Source organism: Sturnus vulgaris, chromosome 3 (assembly GCF_052056855.1).
Source record: "Sturnus vulgaris isolate bStuVul1 chromosome 3, bStuVul1.hap1, whole genome shotgun sequence".
Taxonomy (NCBI): Eukaryota; Metazoa; Chordata; class Aves; order Passeriformes; family Sturnidae; genus Sturnus; species Sturnus vulgaris.
The window spans coordinates 67,226,313-67,246,448 of NC_142245.1; the positions used below are offsets into that span (position 1 = coordinate 67,226,313).

General features: G+C 35.6%; 1 protein-coding gene across 1 annotated transcript; it reads right to left on the minus strand.

Moving 5' to 3' along the window:
• Window positions 1-130: 130 nt before the first annotated feature.
• KPNA5 (karyopherin subunit alpha 5) lies at window positions 131-20,088 on the minus strand. The gene is made up of 14 exons (XM_014892654.2): window positions 19,940-20,088; window positions 17,862-17,995; window positions 15,487-15,588; window positions 15,304-15,403; window positions 14,430-14,524; window positions 13,540-13,671; window positions 13,197-13,285; window positions 12,041-12,140; window positions 10,288-10,451; window positions 9,159-9,237; window positions 8,045-8,170; window positions 7,057-7,184; window positions 5,374-5,552; window positions 131-3,794 (listed from the first exon to the last, which is right to left on the minus strand). The coding sequence occupies exons 1-14, from the start codon at window positions 19,941-19,943 to the stop codon at window positions 3,607-3,609; spliced, it is 1,620 nt and encodes a 539-aa protein (XP_014748140.1). The 5' UTR covers window positions 19,944-20,088; the 3' UTR covers window positions 131-3,606.
• Between the last annotated feature and the right edge of the window lie 48 nt (window positions 20,089-20,136).

The window sequence follows — 20,136 nt, forward strand, 5'->3', positions numbered from 1 at the left end:
TCTGTCTGGTGATAGTGCACGAATTGCCACTTGGAACTCATTGGCATCAATGCTGTATTCTAAATGGTATTTGCATTTTTCAATTTTAAGAAGCAACACTTATTGAATCACTAAATAAATACAGCAAACATCTGTAAAATAGGTTTTATTGGTTTCTGTATGGTATTTGGAGATTTAACATTCCATAATATTGCATACTACTTATATGTGTTCTGTTACAGTAATGGGCCTTTTGCCTGGATTTAAAGATGCACTATTACTATCTGAAGTTAATACAGGTAATTTAGTTTCCACGCTTTATATGAAGACGTTGTGCCATAAATAAATAGCATTTCTCATTCCAGATTTCAGTGAAATCTTGAGGTCACAGTTTAAGCCCATGTATCAATTTGCAAACCTATTACAAAAATCCTCAGTTGTACAATTTAATAAATTTAAACCAACTGAGAATTAACCATGGAGGAAAGACAATAGTGCATCTTTACTATTTTTTTAAAGACAGGCCCAACAATAAATAGTTTCCAGTTGCAAACTTGTTCTAGAGCAAACATTTCTGTGCCAACATTATTACTATTTTCTGATTGCTGCTAACAACAGTGTGTAAAGCAAATACTAGAAAATTAAAAAGCTGTATGAACCAGTCCTCAGACAAAAGTGCAATGACAAAAAATTAGATATGATTCAGTGTAACAAGAGTAGGGAACTAATAAAAAAAATCTTAAAACTCTGCATAGTTGCATAGATTAGCTAGTTAGTATTCACATTTAAGCAGAACAAATGGTACTCTTTTAATTAAACCCAACCCCCTGTATTTTTAAACAGACTTTGTAATTGATGGGGCACTTCAGATTGCATATAAAATTCCAAACTTAAAGAGATTTTCACATCACAGTTTTATTTTTTTCTCTCTCCATACTGGTTTCATCTGTTTAGGTAACATCATCATAATTATGTCCCTAACGAGTACATCTGACCTTAAGTCATAATCTCAGGTTTTATTTTGTTCATTTATGTGCTTTTAAAAGCATGATACAAACCCAGTGATAAAACAGGAGAGACCATCCTGTATGTATATCCTTTAAAGAATTTTCATTATTATTTCTTAATAATATCAGGGTAAACCAAATGTTGAGTTTAAATAAGGATTTTCATTATCCTAAGTCCATCAATTTTAGTTCCCTTTCAAACTGTTCCATTTAAATGTATCAGAGGCATGAAATATACTTTGTCTAAATGTGTAAAGTGCAGTCACTAACTGTCCACAAGATAGAATAATATATCCACACAACTGAAGACATTCTTTCAAAACAAATATAATACTTTAAATGTCCCCTCTTTTCTTCATTTTCAAGTCTTTCAATTAAGATTTTCATAGTTCAGATTTGGTTTAAATAAGAGAGGCTTATAAATGTAGTTTTACAGGGTTCTCCAAATAAAAAGCAGGCACAGCTGGTTGTTATCAAAACAAGGTTGTTAGAAACAAAGGAATACCCTGTTACCTGAATAATTTTCCCACACTAGAACACTGAAATTCAGCATTTGCTAGTAATCTTGGTAGATATCCATGATTGTTACCCTGTTCTTTGATAGATGGGGAGTGGGGAAACCATGGAAAAGAATGAAGTTTGCTGTATGAAAACCTAAAACTATGAGAGTAGAAAGGGCATAAGTACAATCACCTAACATTATATGAAAATTTGGCAGCTGTACTCAATATTATCACACTATTCAAAACTGTTGTATGCTGTACAAATCTAGGTTTAAAGTGTCATCTGCTAAAATATCTCATTATTCAGAGTTCATAAAGTAACAGCACTCCTATATACACTTCTTACACTTCTATCTTCCACTAAAAAGACTTCAAAGGGGAGGTTGCTTCCCTCCCACTATTATCTTAGTCAAAACTGACCATTAATTTTAGAAAATCCACTTCAAGTCCCACATTCAATTACAATACAGAATATATTGCTGTAACATCAAAGTGAAACATCTTAGAACCTTAACTTGCATGTAAAAAAAATTCTAAATATAAAATGGTACTGTAAATGATACCACCTTTAACCTGTATTTTTCAGTGCATTAAAATATTATTTAGTGACAAGCATAGTGCCATGGGTAAGTGATTTGAAGTTTGAATTGCAGCTTTTTATGAAGCATGAAATGCTCTCATATGTCACAGATTTCACTTAACCCAGGAGTTTGATGTTAATATATTAATTACAGGTAATAAAAAATAGCAATACTTCAGTTAACCCAAAGTATTAATTTCTCCAAATGAGATATACTACTAATACACCAGAAACACTACTTATATGCAAGTCAAAGCAGAGAATACATTTTTCTGTACTCAAAACTGTTAACGTAAATATTAGAATTCTATTTCTTTTAGTGTTTAACAGCAAACACTGTATATTGTAGAGCCTAAATATTTAGATGACAATAACTTCTAGTTAGTTTTGGTGTCCACATACTTAATGCTATTTACAGTACAACAAACTTTTCCTTCAACTAGAGTGATTCACTATTCATTTTTCACTGCAGTATTTCTATTATCTTAACAAAAGCAAACCAAATTCATTAACCTAAGAAACAATTCAAGTAGCAGTAGCATACTTGGTCAAAAAACAACACTTACTGTCTAAACTTTTAAGAAGCTATTGTACTAAAAGGCAAACTTTGCAATGTTTCTCAAACTAAAGTGACGTTACCACATCTGGACAGAAGACAGCTGTAAAACATCAGCTTGGTGATCAGTGCATATCACCCTTCTGTCATTCCTCATTGCAGCTTTCTTGTGGTAACTGCAGGGGCTGCTTCCACTACAAAGTACTGCAGTTGTGGCTGACTTGTAATGCCATTTAGCAGCTTTCATTACAGAGCAAACATCAAATGACCAGCAAGGTCTCTGCCGATTTCAATTTGAAAACCTCTGAAATAGTCCTCTTCCCACATAATTCAGAAAAAAACGTTTTCATATATTCAATATTATATTAGGTAATTAGCATTATATATGTATATCTATTATGTCTTTAAATACATCTTATAAATAAATTCCAACAGTGTGTTGTAAAGTAAGTAATGCATAAAAGTTTCACAATTTAAATAAATATTTTTCACATTCCAATTCAGCTTCTTACAAGCTCATCTTTATTTCATGCCTTAGTTTTGAAGCAATGGTTCTGCTTCAATACAAGAGGTAGATTTAATAGAAACTGGGCAAGTCAAGCCTACTGCTGAAAATTCAACTGTCAGTAACTGTATTGCTGATATGAAGTTTGAGACTACATGAAAAATTCAGAACTACTACCTAAAATCCTACCAAGTCTTAGCTAAACAGTTCTTGTTAAATCACATTTAATGCTTTTAGACATGATTACTCACAGTTGTTTTCTGTACATAAGAGATAATGAAGAACACAAATACAAAACAAAGAACAGTTGTCTCTAACACAATATATAAAAGTGCATGAGCTGTTTCTTCACCTATTTCTGCAAAACATATCCAGCTTTTCTTCTAACTTTGGCCATAAAGAAAAGACCTCTGAGAAAAAAAAACAAACCAACCGTACAAGTGTTTAGATTTTATGCTTATATTCACTTCAGTAGTTTAGAGCTGGAACCCTTCCATTGGAGCCTCCTGCTGTTGAAACACAAACTGTTGCTGACTTTCATCCACCTGAGGTGCAATACTAGAGTCCTCTTCTTCAACACCAAAATAATGTTCTATGAGTTCAAAAGCCTTTTGGTAGATCTCTTGGTTTTCATGCCTCTGAAGAAATTCAATTTTATCAAGTCCTAAATTCAAAATAGAACATTTTCAAAAATATAGTTGTTGGAATGAATGATGAATTCAAATGGAAACAGCTTATAGTATAGCAATACTTCTTAAGACAAAAAAGATGCAATCTCAAGTCACCTCAATTAATTTGATATCACTGGCTCCTAATTTCCTAACCCATGTATTTCTAGTCTTCATTTTCTGCTGTCCAAAATAATTTTAAATCTATCTTAGAAGCATTTCAATTAAACTAACATCCCAATTTCTGTTCCGCTCTTAAGTCTTCCCTAACTCTAAATTCTATGTCCACTCATGGAGTTGTCAGTGGGCACAGTCTGGTATCTTTTTTTGAATTTAATTGTAAGATTTAAAGATACTACCTTTTGGAAAGCTTACCATTTTGCAAGTAGAGGACATAACCTCTGATCCTTTGGCTGAATTAAGTGCTAGGCGGTCAGTTATGTTGATATAAAATTCTTGCTTACTTTTTTAAGGTAATATAGTTTCCACTTAGGCTGGATTAGAAAGAGCTCAAATGAACCCTTTTGGTGACTGCAGAGGCCAAAGCAATGAGGGTGATATAATTAGCTGTTTTCCTTACTTGAACTGATACTCTACAGTTTCAGCAGCCTATGCTTAAGTGCTAAAGGAAAGAAGAGAACCTAGAGAGTCAATACTTAAAATTATGAACGGACAGAAAATCTGCAACACAATAAATTCCATTAAAGTCTTCAGTACTTATTCCTCTTATGCATTTAATTGCTAAGTTCTTCAAGCATGCACTTGATTAAAAAAATTAGAACTCTGTAACACGGAATTCAGATGTAAAGACTACTTTACAGAAAAGTTAGTACCATCTAATTGGATGTAATATAGTCAATTAGAACCACAGTTCTATTAGTTACTAGCAGTTTCTGAAACACAAATGTCTGCCAATTTTGTTTTGTCAGAGCTATTAAAAGGCAGCTCTCCATAAAGGATGCCAGTTTCATTATAAGCCAATTGTAAAAGAATCCAGTCATGAAATTCCACAAATGTGTTCTTCTAGAATGCCTTTATATAGTGGTTTAATTCAAGAACTTTTATAAGAAACTAAACAAAATATTTGTCAAAGTAAAAACTTATTTAGTTTTATGATCTGAAGTTAATTTTGCTGTTAATGATATTTATTTACTATTTTAAAAAGTGATCAAATTTCGGAATCAATTACAAAACCCTGATCTTACAACCTTATTGGTAATGAAACTGTAGCAGACAGGACTATGTATTAAAGTATTAAAACTGTATTTAGGAATGGCTGATAAATTTATGCAATAAATTCCAATAGACTGGGACACTTGTATTAAACTCTTCTGAGAACGCTTCTCTAGAGGGACATTTAAACTGACGGCAAACACCCAGGCGTTTTCTATGTTTAACCACTTTCCTCTAAATGTTACATTATTTAATTTGTGATACTTTATGTCTACTTATGCTCGGAGTAATTCTTATATTAAAATTTACCTGCAAATTTCAAAATTACTCACAGTGGTTTTGTTTCTACAGCCTAGAATAAGAAAGTTGAAGTATGTAGTTTTACAAGAAGTGTGTTCTTACCATAGGCTTCCTCTATGAGGGCACAATAAGGATTAATGCCGATTCCATTTTGCTTTGACTCTTGTTCTCCAAGACGCAGAATATTTTCAAGTCCATTTAAAGCCACCTGTACTATTTTTGAATCCATCACAGTCAGGAGGTCACAAAGAGGCTTAGTACAACCTAGTGCTACCAAATATCTTTATAACAGAAAAAAAACAGAGGAAGGGGAAAAGAACTGATAATCCAGCAAATTTATTCCGACATACCAGTCTACAGCTATTGATACTTATTTTTGCTAAAAAAAGTGGCTGAAATAACAAAATTTCTAAAACATGCAACAATACAAAGAGAAACTTAGCCCAAAATGCAATAAATATTACAACTTATCCTAATAAAAAAATCCTAATGTGTAGTCCTAACTGGAGTGTGAAATCTGTAGTCTTTTTAACTTCTTTTTACCTATGATCTTCAAGTGGGTAGAAAAAATTTTAGCAGGAAGTTCTTTTCTCAGGCAGTTGAAATTTTGTAGTGGTAAAAATATCAAGTAAACACATTAGATACATGTATGGAACTGGGCACTGTTCTGTGCTAACACAGTCCACACTAGTAGTTCATTAAGATATTAGCATCACCTACTATAAAGAGAAGGATGTGACTGTAAATACAAAGACATAAATACTGAGATTCTGAATATCCCACTCCTTTTTCCAATTTTGAAAAAAATTGTGTATGAACTTTTGCGAGTCATAGCCCGTGTCCTTGCTTCTAGCATGTAAGTAAAATGAAGACAGCAAAGTTTGCCTAAATATAGTTTAATTCAGTGGTTTAAAACAGAGTAGTACTCTGAGGACATTAGGAGGACTAAAACTTCATGCCACCAATAATATACATGTATTTTTGATGAGAAGCCATTGTTATGGTATTATATGTACATCTACTATTTGAAGACCCTGAATTAAAATTTATTTTTAAAATGCTAGATTTTGAAATGTTACATTATATAAGCAATGATAATAAAATTTAAAAAGACAAGACACTTTCCTATGTTATCCCTGATATCACATCACTTTCAGTTCTGGCTTCCAAATAATACAGTAACTTATAAATCAAATTATCAGCTACTGATTCAAAATGATCATTATTCTACACTATTCACAGAAACCAGAGAGTATTTTATTCTAGCAATTCTATCTTTGCAGCATATAAATAGCTACCGACAGTAAAAGTTTAATCAAACTCAGTTCTGAGCAAGGAGTTTAGATATCTGCTTTAAAATAATAATGAGAGTGAGTTTAAAATACATGAAGAAACCACTAAAATCCCTAAAGTCTGTCTCCAAATATACAATCCCACTGCACAAATTTTCTAAAGAACCCCCCACAGTTTTCAATTTTCAAACACTGAAACTGTTCATCAACTGTTCCAATTGTGTTTGACAATGTAACATCAGCTGTGGAAGATAGATCTCTGAAATCTTTAGGTGCAACACCCCTGAAACAAAGTACTAAGTATTTATTATGTATGTTGCATATACTTCTTTGATTTTTCTGTATTTCTACACTTAGCCTCTCTACAGAGTTTCCAGGAAATGAGGCCACATTTACGATTTTGTTGCTATGACTGTCAAGATTCAAATGCAGAAATTCAAACGCCCTATAGAAGATCCTTAGGCAGAGAAAATTATAACATACACAAACTTACCTGATCTGTTCAGGGGTTCCTCCTGATGTTGCATTAGTTATGGCCCATGCTGCCTCTTTTCTGGTGCGAAATTCAGCTTTTTGAAGAATTTCAATCAATATTGGAAAAATATTTGCATCTATAACAGCCTGAGAGATGAAATTGTAACATTTTACAACCATTAATAAAGATTTCAGAGCACTTATAGCCTTAACTACAAGAATTAGTGATGCCTGTAGATATCAAAGCAAAGAATATTTTCTTTAAATGATGCCATACAAACTAGAAATGCTAAACTGAAATTCAGAACGATTCCAACATTGTACTACAGCAGCCACCAGAATACCTTGGGTTTTTTATTTCTCAGTTTCTGGCAAGCAGAGCACAGCTTACTGGATCGGCCCATTTAAAAAACGTACAACACATCCTGAGTTTTTGAACTGAAGATGAAGCCTCAGAACAAAATTTTCCATTTTATCGATGTCTGTAGTGGCCACAGAGAGACTACGTCTGTAATTGAAGACTTTATTAAATGATTTCAGTTACAACAGGAAGAAACATTGTCATGTCTGATTGAAGTAGAAGGGGAAAAATAATTTTGGAATACGTATTCTGATTCAGAATTCTCATTTTTATTGATTAGAAACTTTTTTCAGATAGCTACAGACACCTGGAACAATGGTCAGGATGCAGTAATTTCCACAAGAATACAACTCAGTGTTGATGACATCATATCAGTCTTTTATCCAAGCAAAGTATTCACCATTTCCAAACTGGTTCACTTTTCACTGGACAAATTTGTAGGACAAATTGTGACAGCTATTTCTATTTAAAATAATATCTCAAAGTTTAGAAGAAAATATTTAGGTTAGGTAAAACTATAGAAAGTTAGGACTAAAATAAATCATACAGAGTCAGTGCAGTATCCATTTACATACTGTGAAGGAAAATCAAGTGAAGTAGCAAAATGGAAACAAAACCAACCAAGCAATAATTTCCCAGGCTTTACCTGAATCTGAGCTCTGTTTCCTGCAGTTATATTAGAAACAGTCCAGCATGCTTCTTTTCTAATGGATTCCTTGGGACTACTAAGCAAGTGCAAGAGACACGGTAATGCAGAGCAGTTTAGAATCACCTAAAAAATTTGAAAACTGGGTTGTACTATATACATACATATACAAATATATATATATAGCCTTGTGCAATATACACACATATATATGTATATATAAATATAAAAGCATTTTACACAGGACTTCAAAAGATTTTGCACCACATTTACATATACGAAGTGTCATCCTACAAAATTAAAGTGTTCAATGTTCTAGTGTGTGACCAGACAAACCAGCAATTTGAAAGAATCGACCTTCAATTAAGTTTAGTCCAAAAGACTGGCAATAGCAAAACTAAGTGAGGTAGCTTTAAGGCTAAAATATGAGAAACTCATAATAATTGACAAGTGCACATCTAATTTGTATAGTTACTTGTTAATTTTTTAAGAGATAAGGTTTTCCATTTAATTTCTTAGCAAAATCCTTTCCTCTAGAGCTCACAAACTATGCAATCAACATCTTTCCATGTTCTTTTTACCCTAGTACTGTCAGTTTTTCTAACAGAATTATTTTTAAAGTAGGACCTGTCTTCCTATTTCCTTCATTGCTTCAGAATCAATGCCATTGCCTAAAATTAATAAAATAGATCTTTAAAATAAATTATATCAGTAAGACTATCACATACAAATTCATGGACAAATCAAGTATAATCATAGCTGTAGAAGTGAAAACTTTGACTGCTTTTAAGACTGAAAAAAGAGGAACCATAATAAATAACTAAACTCCCTGTAAGGAAGGGAAAAAATACCAAAAACCAAAAAAAGTAATAGTCGAAGTATCATACAGAAGCAAAGCAATCCACTACACACAATGCTGTAAAATAAAAAAAGTTCTTTCTTGCATTAACTTAATGCTTAAAGTGGGAGCCTAAACTATCAAATCAACAACACAGATTTCTAGAAAGTCTCTTTCAGTGACGTAGGCAGATACCTGTACTGGACATGCATTTTGTCGAAGTTTTTACAAAATTCTGTCTTGCCAAATAATTTTTCTTAAATCAACTTGTCTTACCTGTGTTTGGATATCATCCCCAGTAACAATATTTCCAACTGCTCTTAATGCAGGGGATACCACCTTGTAATCATTATGCCTGGAGACAAATATGATATTGCTTGATATTACCAAGTGTTAAAAGAATAATTTTGCATTTTCAGCAAACAATGGTTTACTTCACGTGCTAAGTATTTAGTTATCAAAAACACTGTATTACTTATTGCACTTTCCCTGTTGAGCCAAATCTGACCACTGCAACCCCACAATTGAATAAATACCAAGCACCTCTATGGAACAACACAACTTAGAGCAATCTGCTCAGCAGATCCAGCCCAGCTCAACTATTATTAAATTCGATACTGGAACACGTATCATTCAATATCCACAGAAACAGAGGGGGTGTTATGAAGTGTATACTAAAGTTTAGAATGTTTTGTAAGCAAAATCACCCCTTTTGTGAGCCAATAATCCTAGAAACCAGCACATGAAGTCCGTACTCAGCTGCCTGATGTGTGTGGGAAGAAAATTACACAGTTGTCCTAGAGCTTCTATGGAAGAGAAAGCAATCTTCCCTCTCCTGACAGTTATAGAAATGAGCTTTTCACAGGGAAGTATGCTGAGCTGTCTGTGCTGGGAACTACTATCCCCGACTTACTCTGCAGTCCCATGTGAACACAGCTTTAGTCTTCCATTCCAGGAAAATAATGATCCATAACCCAAATATATTAGAACAGTTTAAAAGTGGTTCTAGCTAACCTCTGGACTTTGCTGAGTCCAAGAACTGTCTGTAAAGCAATTATAAGTCCGACATATACTAATGTCCTACAACAGTAAAATTTAAAAAAAAATTAATTTACAATTCAACATTGGTCTTCAGTCTTTGCCCTTCTATTCCTTCACATATGTGAAATCTTACACTACATTTTAAGGAATACGAAGAAATACTTTGGAGAAAACTTTTTTCACTGTCAATGTCAGGAGCAATTGCAGGAGCTGAGCAATCTAGCAAGCAGCTTAAAAGATTTCAGACTGAATTCATGTTAATCGCTTTTCACAAAAATAAATTAAGACTTCAGGTGAGAAAACACAGTTCAATATTAATATTAACAGTACTATATGACATTTATTTGGTGAGGAGAAGACTTACATAAGCAGCTCTACCAATCTTCGACACACTCCAGAATCAATAACAGCTTGAATTTTATCATTGGGACCATCTGAAAGGTAAGAGAGGGCCCAGCAAGCATCTGCTAATACATCCGGGTCACTGCTAAACAACAGTCTTGATAAAACATTTAAGCAAGGAGCAACCTAGGTTAAAGAAAAATATTGCATAAAATTAGGTGTTCCATACTTTCAAGTTTCAGAGAACATTCTGCAAAGGCATAAATGTGCAAAACTATTTACTGCTCAAGTACACAAGGTCATCAATGAATGAGGACCCAGGTGGAACATTTTCTGATTAAACCAGATATCCAATTCAAACCAGAAATTGGATGAATTCTGATTCACAGCTTATTTATTGAGAGATACTGTATTAAGTATATAATTGTTCAGCTCAAACAAAAACCATCTGCTTTTACAGAAACTACTGATGCTTGTTTTAATCACTCGGAGAGCAGAATTTCAAAGTCATAAAGTTTGGGGCTTTTTTATTGCTGGCTTTGTAGGAATACTGGCAGTTATGTGTAATAACCAACCTAGAGTAACTCACACAGCACCCAACATTCACTGAACCAGTGAAAAAAACAAGGTCTCATTTCAGTTCTCACTGCTGCTGTATGCTCTGGCCTTAATCTCTGTAACTTCTACGCAGAGCCAAATGAACTAGACTATCTTAACACCGTTTGGAACCTGACAGATGTCTGCTGTATAGTCTAGGAATTTCATATTCTTTGCAGAACTTAACTCTTTACCCTTACATGAGTTATGCAAATTCAGTTTCTGTTATGTGTCCAACTGCTGCTGTTGAAAAGGGCAAAAAGCAGAGGACCTACTGTTATTAGCAGTTGCCTATAGGGCATCCTTTTCCTGTGAAGTTTTGTATTCAAGCAGCAAAAAATCTTGTTTTTTCACTACCAGAACAAAACACTAGTAAAATATATAGGTTAGGCAGAGTCATGGTGAGGTGATCAATTAACTGACATCAGAAATCCCCTCTTTTTGTTAATATTTCTTCAAGAATTAACAAGTAGCAACAACTACTAGCTAGTAATTACTAATTCATGAAGTATACTCTTTCCAGATTAACTTTAACGATAGTTTAACCTCAGTCTCTTCTACCAGAATATCCAATGTTCAGCTTTTTTAAAGTCATTAACCTTACTAGAAATTGATTTCATACTGAAAATAAGAAGGTAAAACTTCTACTAGTCTCTACAGTCTTTATAGCCACATACTAGAGAGAAGAAGAAAAAAAAGGGGAGAGCACAGAGAGCATATAGGCTCTCTCTGTCATCATAGTCTGATTTAACTGCATCTGACAGAGCAGGAAACTCAAAATTTTGTCCATGCAGCATGCAGTCACAATCACAGAACAAAAAATGAGGAAGTTTCAACTATAACTCACATTCTCTACAACAGTTCTGGACAAAATACAGCCCCATATGGTTTAGTGCTGAATGTATAATTTGTCCATCACTTCACACTAGTGTATGACTATTTGCACCAGACTAGCAAGCAACTAGTCTCAAGTTTTTAAGTGATATGATTTCATTGCTGATAGGTGCCAAAGTAGACAATTTTTCACAGATACAACAGATGAGCAAGACTGTGTGATGAGATTAAAAACATAAAATGTATGTCTACATCCAGATTCAAAGATTCTGTTTCCTATAAAATATTATGAACGTAACTATTCTTCAGCTTTCTGATTTCTCAAAATTATTACTTTATTATACCTTACTGAAGTCTGGAGGTGGGTTCTTTCCTCTACAAAGATTTGAGAGCGCCCAGACTGCATTTCTAGTTGTTGTAAGACGATTCGAATTTGTTAACAATCTGTGAGAGACAAAAATAACAAAAAAGCAATTTCTTACTAAAATCTAGGTAATTTTATGTCTATTGTTACCAACAGAATATCAAATAAGGAAGAGAAATTCTATTATTGGTTACTAGTTTAAATTTATTTATCTTCATATCTTACAGGCTGCAACTATTTTCTTAAAACCAATTGAATCTGAGCAGATTATTTTGCAAAATTTTGGGATGTCTCATTCCCAAATCACATACATGTATATACAGCAAACAATTGCTTATATAAAAAATCATTCAAATAAACCTTTCTGAGGGTCTTTAGAAGGGGCTAGGAGATGCAACCCTGCATGGAATGAACTTTGATGTTTTCATTGAGAGAGTGCAATTAATAAGAAAAAAAGTTCCATAAAAAGCTGTAATTTGGAAGTTCTTGTGAAAAAATTAACACATAACTTCTGGTTTTGCCAAATAGAACATGAAAAATTCAACAGCTGAAAGATCAGGTTACCTTTTGGATACATACAAAAATGTCTAAAATGTTAATTCATTAAGCCGTTGGTGAAGGTAATCATGTTCTCCTCTGCTATTCTAAGCTATTTTACAAATGTTTTAAGTTGTTTTATTACTTTAAGAGGTAATAAACTGAGCTGTCAGCTCATCTCAGCAAGCAAATAGATAAATACAAAGACTAGAGCTTGGAGCTAACTGAACAAAGGTGAAGAAAACAGCCAATTGCCTAGGCAGATGGAACCATACAAACACAAGTGGGAATTAAATTATGTCTCCCACCCCATACATTTAGAAATCTGACAACACAGAGTTGGCACAATACAGAAATTTCATACCTGTGAAGTAACACTTCTCTGCTTTTGCAAACATTGAGAAGTTTGCAGTCATGGACTAATTAATTAAAAATATGTATGAAGCTCATGTAATCCAAAACATTAAATTGCTTCTTATTATATTGATATGATTCTCAATTTAGACAAAAACTTATGTTCTTTTCAAGTAAATTCTAAGTTGAAGTTTTCATTTATCTATACTTGTACAATATATTATAATATTAGGTTCAATACTTACTCCAAGAGAGGTGGCAATATTCCACAGTTTAAAACAAAGTCTCTGCATTCCGCATTATCACCAGCAATGTTCCCAAGAGCCCACACTGCCTTAAAAAGCAAAGCATTCAAGTGAATTTATACATGCTTGCAAATCAAACTTTACAGATACATCTATACTTTTTACAGCAAATATTACAGAATAGAAAAAAAATCCATTAAGGAAGTGACAGTAAATTTTTATCTTCCTTGGAGGCAGATCAACTAGCTAGTATGGAAACGGGGCTCAAAGCCTCTCTAACCCCAAAAGAGACATTCATAACTGAATTTTAAGTAGTTATAAAACCCCTCAAGAAGACAGTTACCTGCTCCTGTACATCTTCATGTTCTGAGCTAAGCAACTTTATAAAAATGGGAACCGCTCCAGTTTCAATTACAACTTTGGTGTGTAAGAAAGTTCCAGATGCTATGTTTGTCAAAGCCCAAGCTGCTTCAAACTGTTGAGGAACACAAACGTAATCATGTTAAACCACTCAGCAGTAAAACTTAAAATCATGACATGAAGTTTGACATAGAAGTTTCAGAGGTTAATTTTCCAACTTTTTTTACTTTTCACTGAATATTATAGCACTCTCTATACAAAAAAATACCTCACATTGACAAAATCTCTATTTAATAAGAACCTACAGTAACAGCAATATTTTTAGGTTTTGGCTTACAGAAGTAAGAAAGATTTCGAATCACTATTAACAAGTACAAATACCTTTTGTTTACTCAATATTAGGTTAATTCTTCTAGAACAAATGTCAACGAGGCCTAAGTGCTATTGCCATGGGGGAGTAGACAGAATTAGTTACTCCTACCATTAATTAGATATTTCTCAAAAATTTTCTAAAAGGGTTTCAAATATGCCTTTCAGTTTCCTGTAATTTGTTTTCTAATATTTCAGCTGAAAAGTACTACAATATATTCAACACTTAATGAGACAGATTGTGCTCACACATCATTTCTGATGATCTTAATATACCACTCTATAAATCCTCTTGAACACCTTCTGCTTTCAACACCCTAGAGTTTTTGTCCAGCTGGAGTCAAGTCACATTTTTAGCAGTAATACTGAAAACATATGGTTTCACTGGTGAAAAATTATTGTATTTGGTAACCCCCACCAAACAAAAGAACATGTGCCTTCCAAAGTTCTTTTGGAAGGTTTCTCATCCCATTCAAACCCCCAATCAGTATGAGCTGAACTCACTTGCAGAGTGTAATTTTCACTCCTCTCTAGAAATTTCACAAATCTCTGTACTACTCCTGGTTTTTGAATGACTTCATCTATAGGTGGATTAGGCTCTAGGGAATAAAAATAAACATATATGTGTAAAAAGACCAAATAAATTACTTTTTCAGTATGACAAAAACCATGAATACGATTTGTAGATCTTACAATAATTTCATTCAATCATTTTCTTTTCGAAAGGAGTTACAACTTTTCACTTGAGAAGACTGCAGAATGGTGTCTATTTACTGGCACAACGTAGCAAACACCCTGTTACATATAATAACAGTAACACACACTATTATCCATTTGCACCTTAGTAACACATCACAAAACACTGTTCTTTCCACCAACAGCTCAGGTTCGTGGAAGAGCAATTATGGTTACTGGATATTATTTTAAAAGACCAAGCACACCTTTACCTAGCATGCTACACACATACCAGCATCACCTTAAGATTGCATGTTTTACAGCCCCGACAAAAACAAGTTACAACTCTTCTTTGCTAGCCATGTAATTTTTTCCCCCTTGATTATAGAGAACAGGAATGGAAGCTGAACCACTGCAACAATTAAATATGTTAGTGCACAGTTGGTTACTGCCCTGGACACCTCAATCAAAAACATCCTTCTTTTTTACTTTGTCTGAAAGACTTAACGTAGAAATAATGAAGACTTCTGTATTTAGCCATTAGGTCAGAAGAGATTTAACAGAGTTTCTTTACAAACAGAACTACAAGTTTCTGCAAGATCTATTTTAAAATAAAACATAACTAAAGGTTAACTGACTCTAGGTATAATTCATAGTAACACAGAACGTAGCAAACAGAAGAAAACATGCAACGTTTACCTACCTTTGGACAGCAATTTTCTGAATTTCTGAGTTGCTGTGAGTTGTTGATCAGGATCATCTGAAAAAATCATCTGTACCATATCTACCGTAATAACTTCTTCCTAAAAATGCAAGGAGGATTTTTTATAGTGTAGTACTATGGACACTAATAGATAATATTCTGAACATACTCTTAAGTATTTACCTCTGGAATAGGAACAGTAGAACTGACATCAGGATCCTGAATTGGGCTTTCTACCATGGATTCTTCATTTCCCGGGAGAGATACATTTCGGCGTTTAAACAGCTGAACAAAGGAGAAATTTTAGGGAGACTAGCAGTTACCAAAGTGTGGGTACTGATGATATACATTTGAAGAAATGCTTTCACCAATCCCAGTAAAAAGAATTTTACCTACTCACCTTCCTATTCACCCATGCAAGGGGAATTCTACACAAAAGTTTTAATCACATAAAAGAGAAAAACTATGCTATCTGTATCTTGAGAAACTGCACAGCAACACTTCAGATAGACATTTAAAACTAAATTCTTACTACTTATAAAGTTCCATACTTTTTTCCACAAGGAAAAGATACAGATCTTTTTGCATTTAGTTTTTTATCCCTTATAATTAGCATACATTTTAAGCAAGAAATAGTATTCTACAAGCTACTTTCCCCTTTCTTAATTTATAGGCTGAAATCATCCTCATATAGGCAAATATTTGTTTCAGCACATTGCACTCCTCCCTTCTACAGAAGACTACTAAGCAGCACCTGTATTTTATACCCAAATGAGGAAAGATTAAACCAGAAACATAATTTTCATATAGAAGATAAATAGTGTAGCTTCAAGGTGAACTTCTGAACCATGTAACATTAAACATTCTTTGTGTCCAAAAATCGCTTTATGATTGGCTGCACACACTGCCTATGCTCAGAATACATGCCAGCACTGTAGTATTTAATAAATTATATTCAATGAGTACCTCTTCATTTTCTGGCATACAAGCAAAACATTTACATTGACCTGTTCTCTGCTAGAAACCAAACCTAAATTTGTATATTTATCCCAGTACAACACTTACAACTAGTGCAAGCAACAATTCTAAGAATATTGCATTTGTACCTTTAGAAAGAAATTATGGACTCAGTCCATTGACTAAGATTTCACCTGTAAGCATAATAATAAAACCACCTATAAATCCTGACAGTTTTGTCCCTTTAGGTATATACAGACCTAGGTTTCTACTGTTCTACATGTCCAAAATTGCAGAACAGCTCCATGTTTACATACAGCTCTATTTCAACAGGAACTTAACCAAGGCATTCTCTTCCCTGTTCAACACACTTATGGGCTGGGTGTAATTCTGGACACAAAACAACTACAGAATCCTGAACGCAAATAAGGCTTAATTCCATTTAAACCCACAAAGGAAGAAGAAACAACATTCCACTTTTGGAAGACCAGCCACTCTTTCTAGCACTCAATAGGGACACAGAAGCTTTTGGTTGAAAAGTGTAAACTTGTTTGGTCTTCCTATCAGTCACAATTTCCCTATAAGCGGCCTCATCTCCCTGCATAAACTAATTCTCAGGTGAGGAAGAGCTGAAAAACACCAGCCCAGCAAACTAAAATCAAGAGGAGCATAACAGTAGTCTCATTGTTACAACAGTCATCATGGGAGAGGAAACACCCATTATTTTCATAATTTATCTAGGGAGCATTTACTACAAAATACGTAAACAAAACTTTCAGCAGTTTTGCTGAAACTGCTGCAGTGAAGTTACCCATTCACAGGTAACTGCTCCAGCACCATACCACTTTTGACTCTTACCCCTCTGGCCCAAATAATTGAAATTTTTTTTCCATGCACCACTTTCCCAGTAAAAGGGTAAGCATTCCCACCTCAGAACAGACTGTGGATCAGAGCCTGGGACACTCTCTAAGTTGTGGGAGACAAACTCATCAGCTTTAGATCAAACAGAAAAACAAACTACATTCCTTACTTTCCTGGCAAGAAACTACTAAACATTTTGTGAAGAGGAACTATGACAAGCTATTAAATAATACAATGTTCTACGGACTCTGATCACTAAAAAATCAGTGAGAACAACGGTAAATGTTTGTTCAGGGACACCAAGTGGTAGCCACTTTATTAAGTTAGTGTAGAAGAGCTCTTAGGCAATTTGAAGCATGCTATCAAATATGAAAATAATCCTCTCCCTTCACACAGAAAAACTTTGACCCCAGCTCTAGCAGAGAATGCAAGGTTTCAAATTCTTACTGGAAATATGAGTGTTCTTTTGGTCTAGTCTCACATGTTTAAACCTAGACTACAGATTAAAGTTAAAAGCTAAAGCTCTCTCCTCTGTATGCCCTAGTAACTTAAAACAGCTTCTGTTCATTTTTTAAAGATCCTATTGAGAGGTGCCTGGTGCTTCCCACAATTGCAAAGGAAACAGACATTCAACCTGGCACTCCTGGATTCCACTCCAAAGGATGAGTCTGCTCAAGTCCTTTCCCTGAAGATATAGCTCCACAGCCAGTGAATAGTGACCAGCTCGCCAAGGTGCTTACCTGCTCTTCTCTTTTCTGTTTTCGAAGCTGGATTCCTTCCTCCTCTCTTCTCCTGCGCATTTCTTGGGGATTAAGTGCATTATTCTTGTAGCTTTTCATTCTGAAGTTATCTTTACCTGGGCTTGCCATGTTGTCTATTGAAAAAACACAAAATTACTCCAGAAGGCCTAACCTGAAATCTCTTGTACTACAAAAATATCTACAGCACCTATTATACATTCCTGCATCTATTTTCAATACCCAGTTTATCAACCAAAATCTTTTACGCAGAAATAATAGAAAACCTATGCTTAGGTAGGCATTTCCAAACTGCTGATTAAACTACAGTTCATCTCAAGGATCAGATATAGCATTTAAGGGCATAAGCTACTGTAAAAAGAAACTATGCATATTACAAGCAAACTGAAAAACAAAAAGCAAAGACATTATGCTGCTAAATTCTGATTCTGTCAGCAAGCAAGCAAAGACATTTCCTCTCATAAAGATGACATTAAACGTATTTAAAAAAAGGACAAATCCAAGAAGGGGTCAGTAGCACTAGCACCTAGAGAGGTATACTCTTTTTCATTTTCAACTAACAAAATTATTGTCTCACTCCAATTACCAGTTCTTTTAATGGATTTAGAAGATTAGAATCTGACTGTCATTTCAGGTATATCAGCTGTGGAAAGATAAAAGTGATAGTTCATGATTCTGTCACCAAAATGATCAAACGAAGTGGAAAAGGTTGTTAATAGCATGGTGTCTTTTTTTAAAGCTAGAACTGAAGCCTTCACCTGAGAAACAACTGTCAAAAACAAGACTCTACACAAACTATCACTCCTCTGGAATTCTTTTACAAGGAGAAAACATGTAAACTACAGCTCCTGAGCTGTGCACAATTCTCTGGCAACTTCCATGCTGAGATAATTTGTTTTGGGTTTTTTTGTTGTTGTTGTTTTGGTTTTGGTATTTTTTTTTTAATCGGCAGTACCAAGGACCACTAAGTAATAATCACAAGCCATGAGAGGAAAACAGACTGCAGACTTAGGCTTGACATCAAGACAACACTGCAAGGACTCAGCAGCCTATTTCACCCAAGTATTTGCTTTGCAAAAACCTAAGTAAACTCCTGACACCTCTGCACAACAAGGCTAAGTGTGCCACTGTCTAAAGCAAATTTCTAGCAATAGTCATGTAGCTTGATTTTCTCAACAATGCTATGGATTATCTAGTCCTATAACACCATCCCTTTCTTAATCGTTCATGCCTTGCTAATTTAGTTGTGCCAATGAAACTGTCAGGCCAAGAAATTGACTGAACAAGAGAAATACACGTTCAAAGTAACCCAGTTGCCAGCTCTGTGAGGAGTTGCAAAAAGTCAACTGGAAGGAAGGTCTCATCAAAAAGGTTTTTAAAAAGAAAAGCTGAGAAATTTATCGTTTCAGTCCCCCCACAAGGCTTTTAATATAGACATCATAAGGGCAAGAAGACTGGCAGTCACTGATTTCACATCTTCTGTATCTAGACCCAAGCAAGCCTGCACTTCTGCGCTACAGAACTACACCCGTTTTAACATCAAATCCCTCCACCCACTACATCCTGAATTGCGCCCACTTGTTGTGAATAGTCTAAGACCTATCACGCTTTTTTTTCTTCTTGTCACTAAACACGGCGCCTCGCTGTGCCCCCGCCCCCTCGGCGGCCGGACACTGCCCGCAGGCTTCGCACCGGCCCAGCCCGCACGGACCGAGCGGTCCGAGACCTCCAGGACGGACTGACCTGTCAGCCCGAGAGGCCGGACACTCGCCCGGCCAGCCCGGCTACACGCAGCGAGGAGCGCTGCTCTTCACTCACATCACCAGCAGAAGGGGGGGAAAGCCCTCTCCACCAGCAGCAAGGCAGGGAAGGGGAGGACGGCAGAGCCGGCCCTCTTTCCAGAGGAAGCGGACACCCCGTCCCAGCCCCGACCGAGTGCCACGCGGGCAATGCCTCGCCGGACCCAGCTGCAGACCGGCCTGCACAGGCACCCCGCGCCACAGCCGGTGCAGACTCTGCTACCCCCTACCCGCCGGCTCTCGCCGCTTTTCTCTCCTTACCCATTGCGGCGGACACGCCCGGCGCCCGGCGCCGTCCAAACGCGAGATCGCCGCTCCGGAGCGCTCCGCACCGGCGGCAGACACCGATGCAAGATGGCGGACGCCGCCCCGCCGCGCGCCGCACCGGCCGAGGGGCGGGGCCCGCCGTTCCCAGCAGCCTCTGCGCGGCACGCGCCCGCCCCGGGCCGGGCAACGGC

Excerpts from the sequence above, each read along its gene's own strand:
- KPNA5 (XM_014892654.2), bottom strand. Across the intron at positions 13,672-14,429 it reads GTGAAAATTACACTCTGCAA|TTTGAAGCAGCTTGGGCTTT; the intron begins GTGAGTTCAGCT and ends GTTCCTCAACAG. Across the intron at positions 5,553-7,056 it reads GGAACCCCTGAACAGATCAG|ATATTTGGTAGCACTAGGTT; the intron begins GTAAGTTTGTGT and ends TCTGTTATAAAG.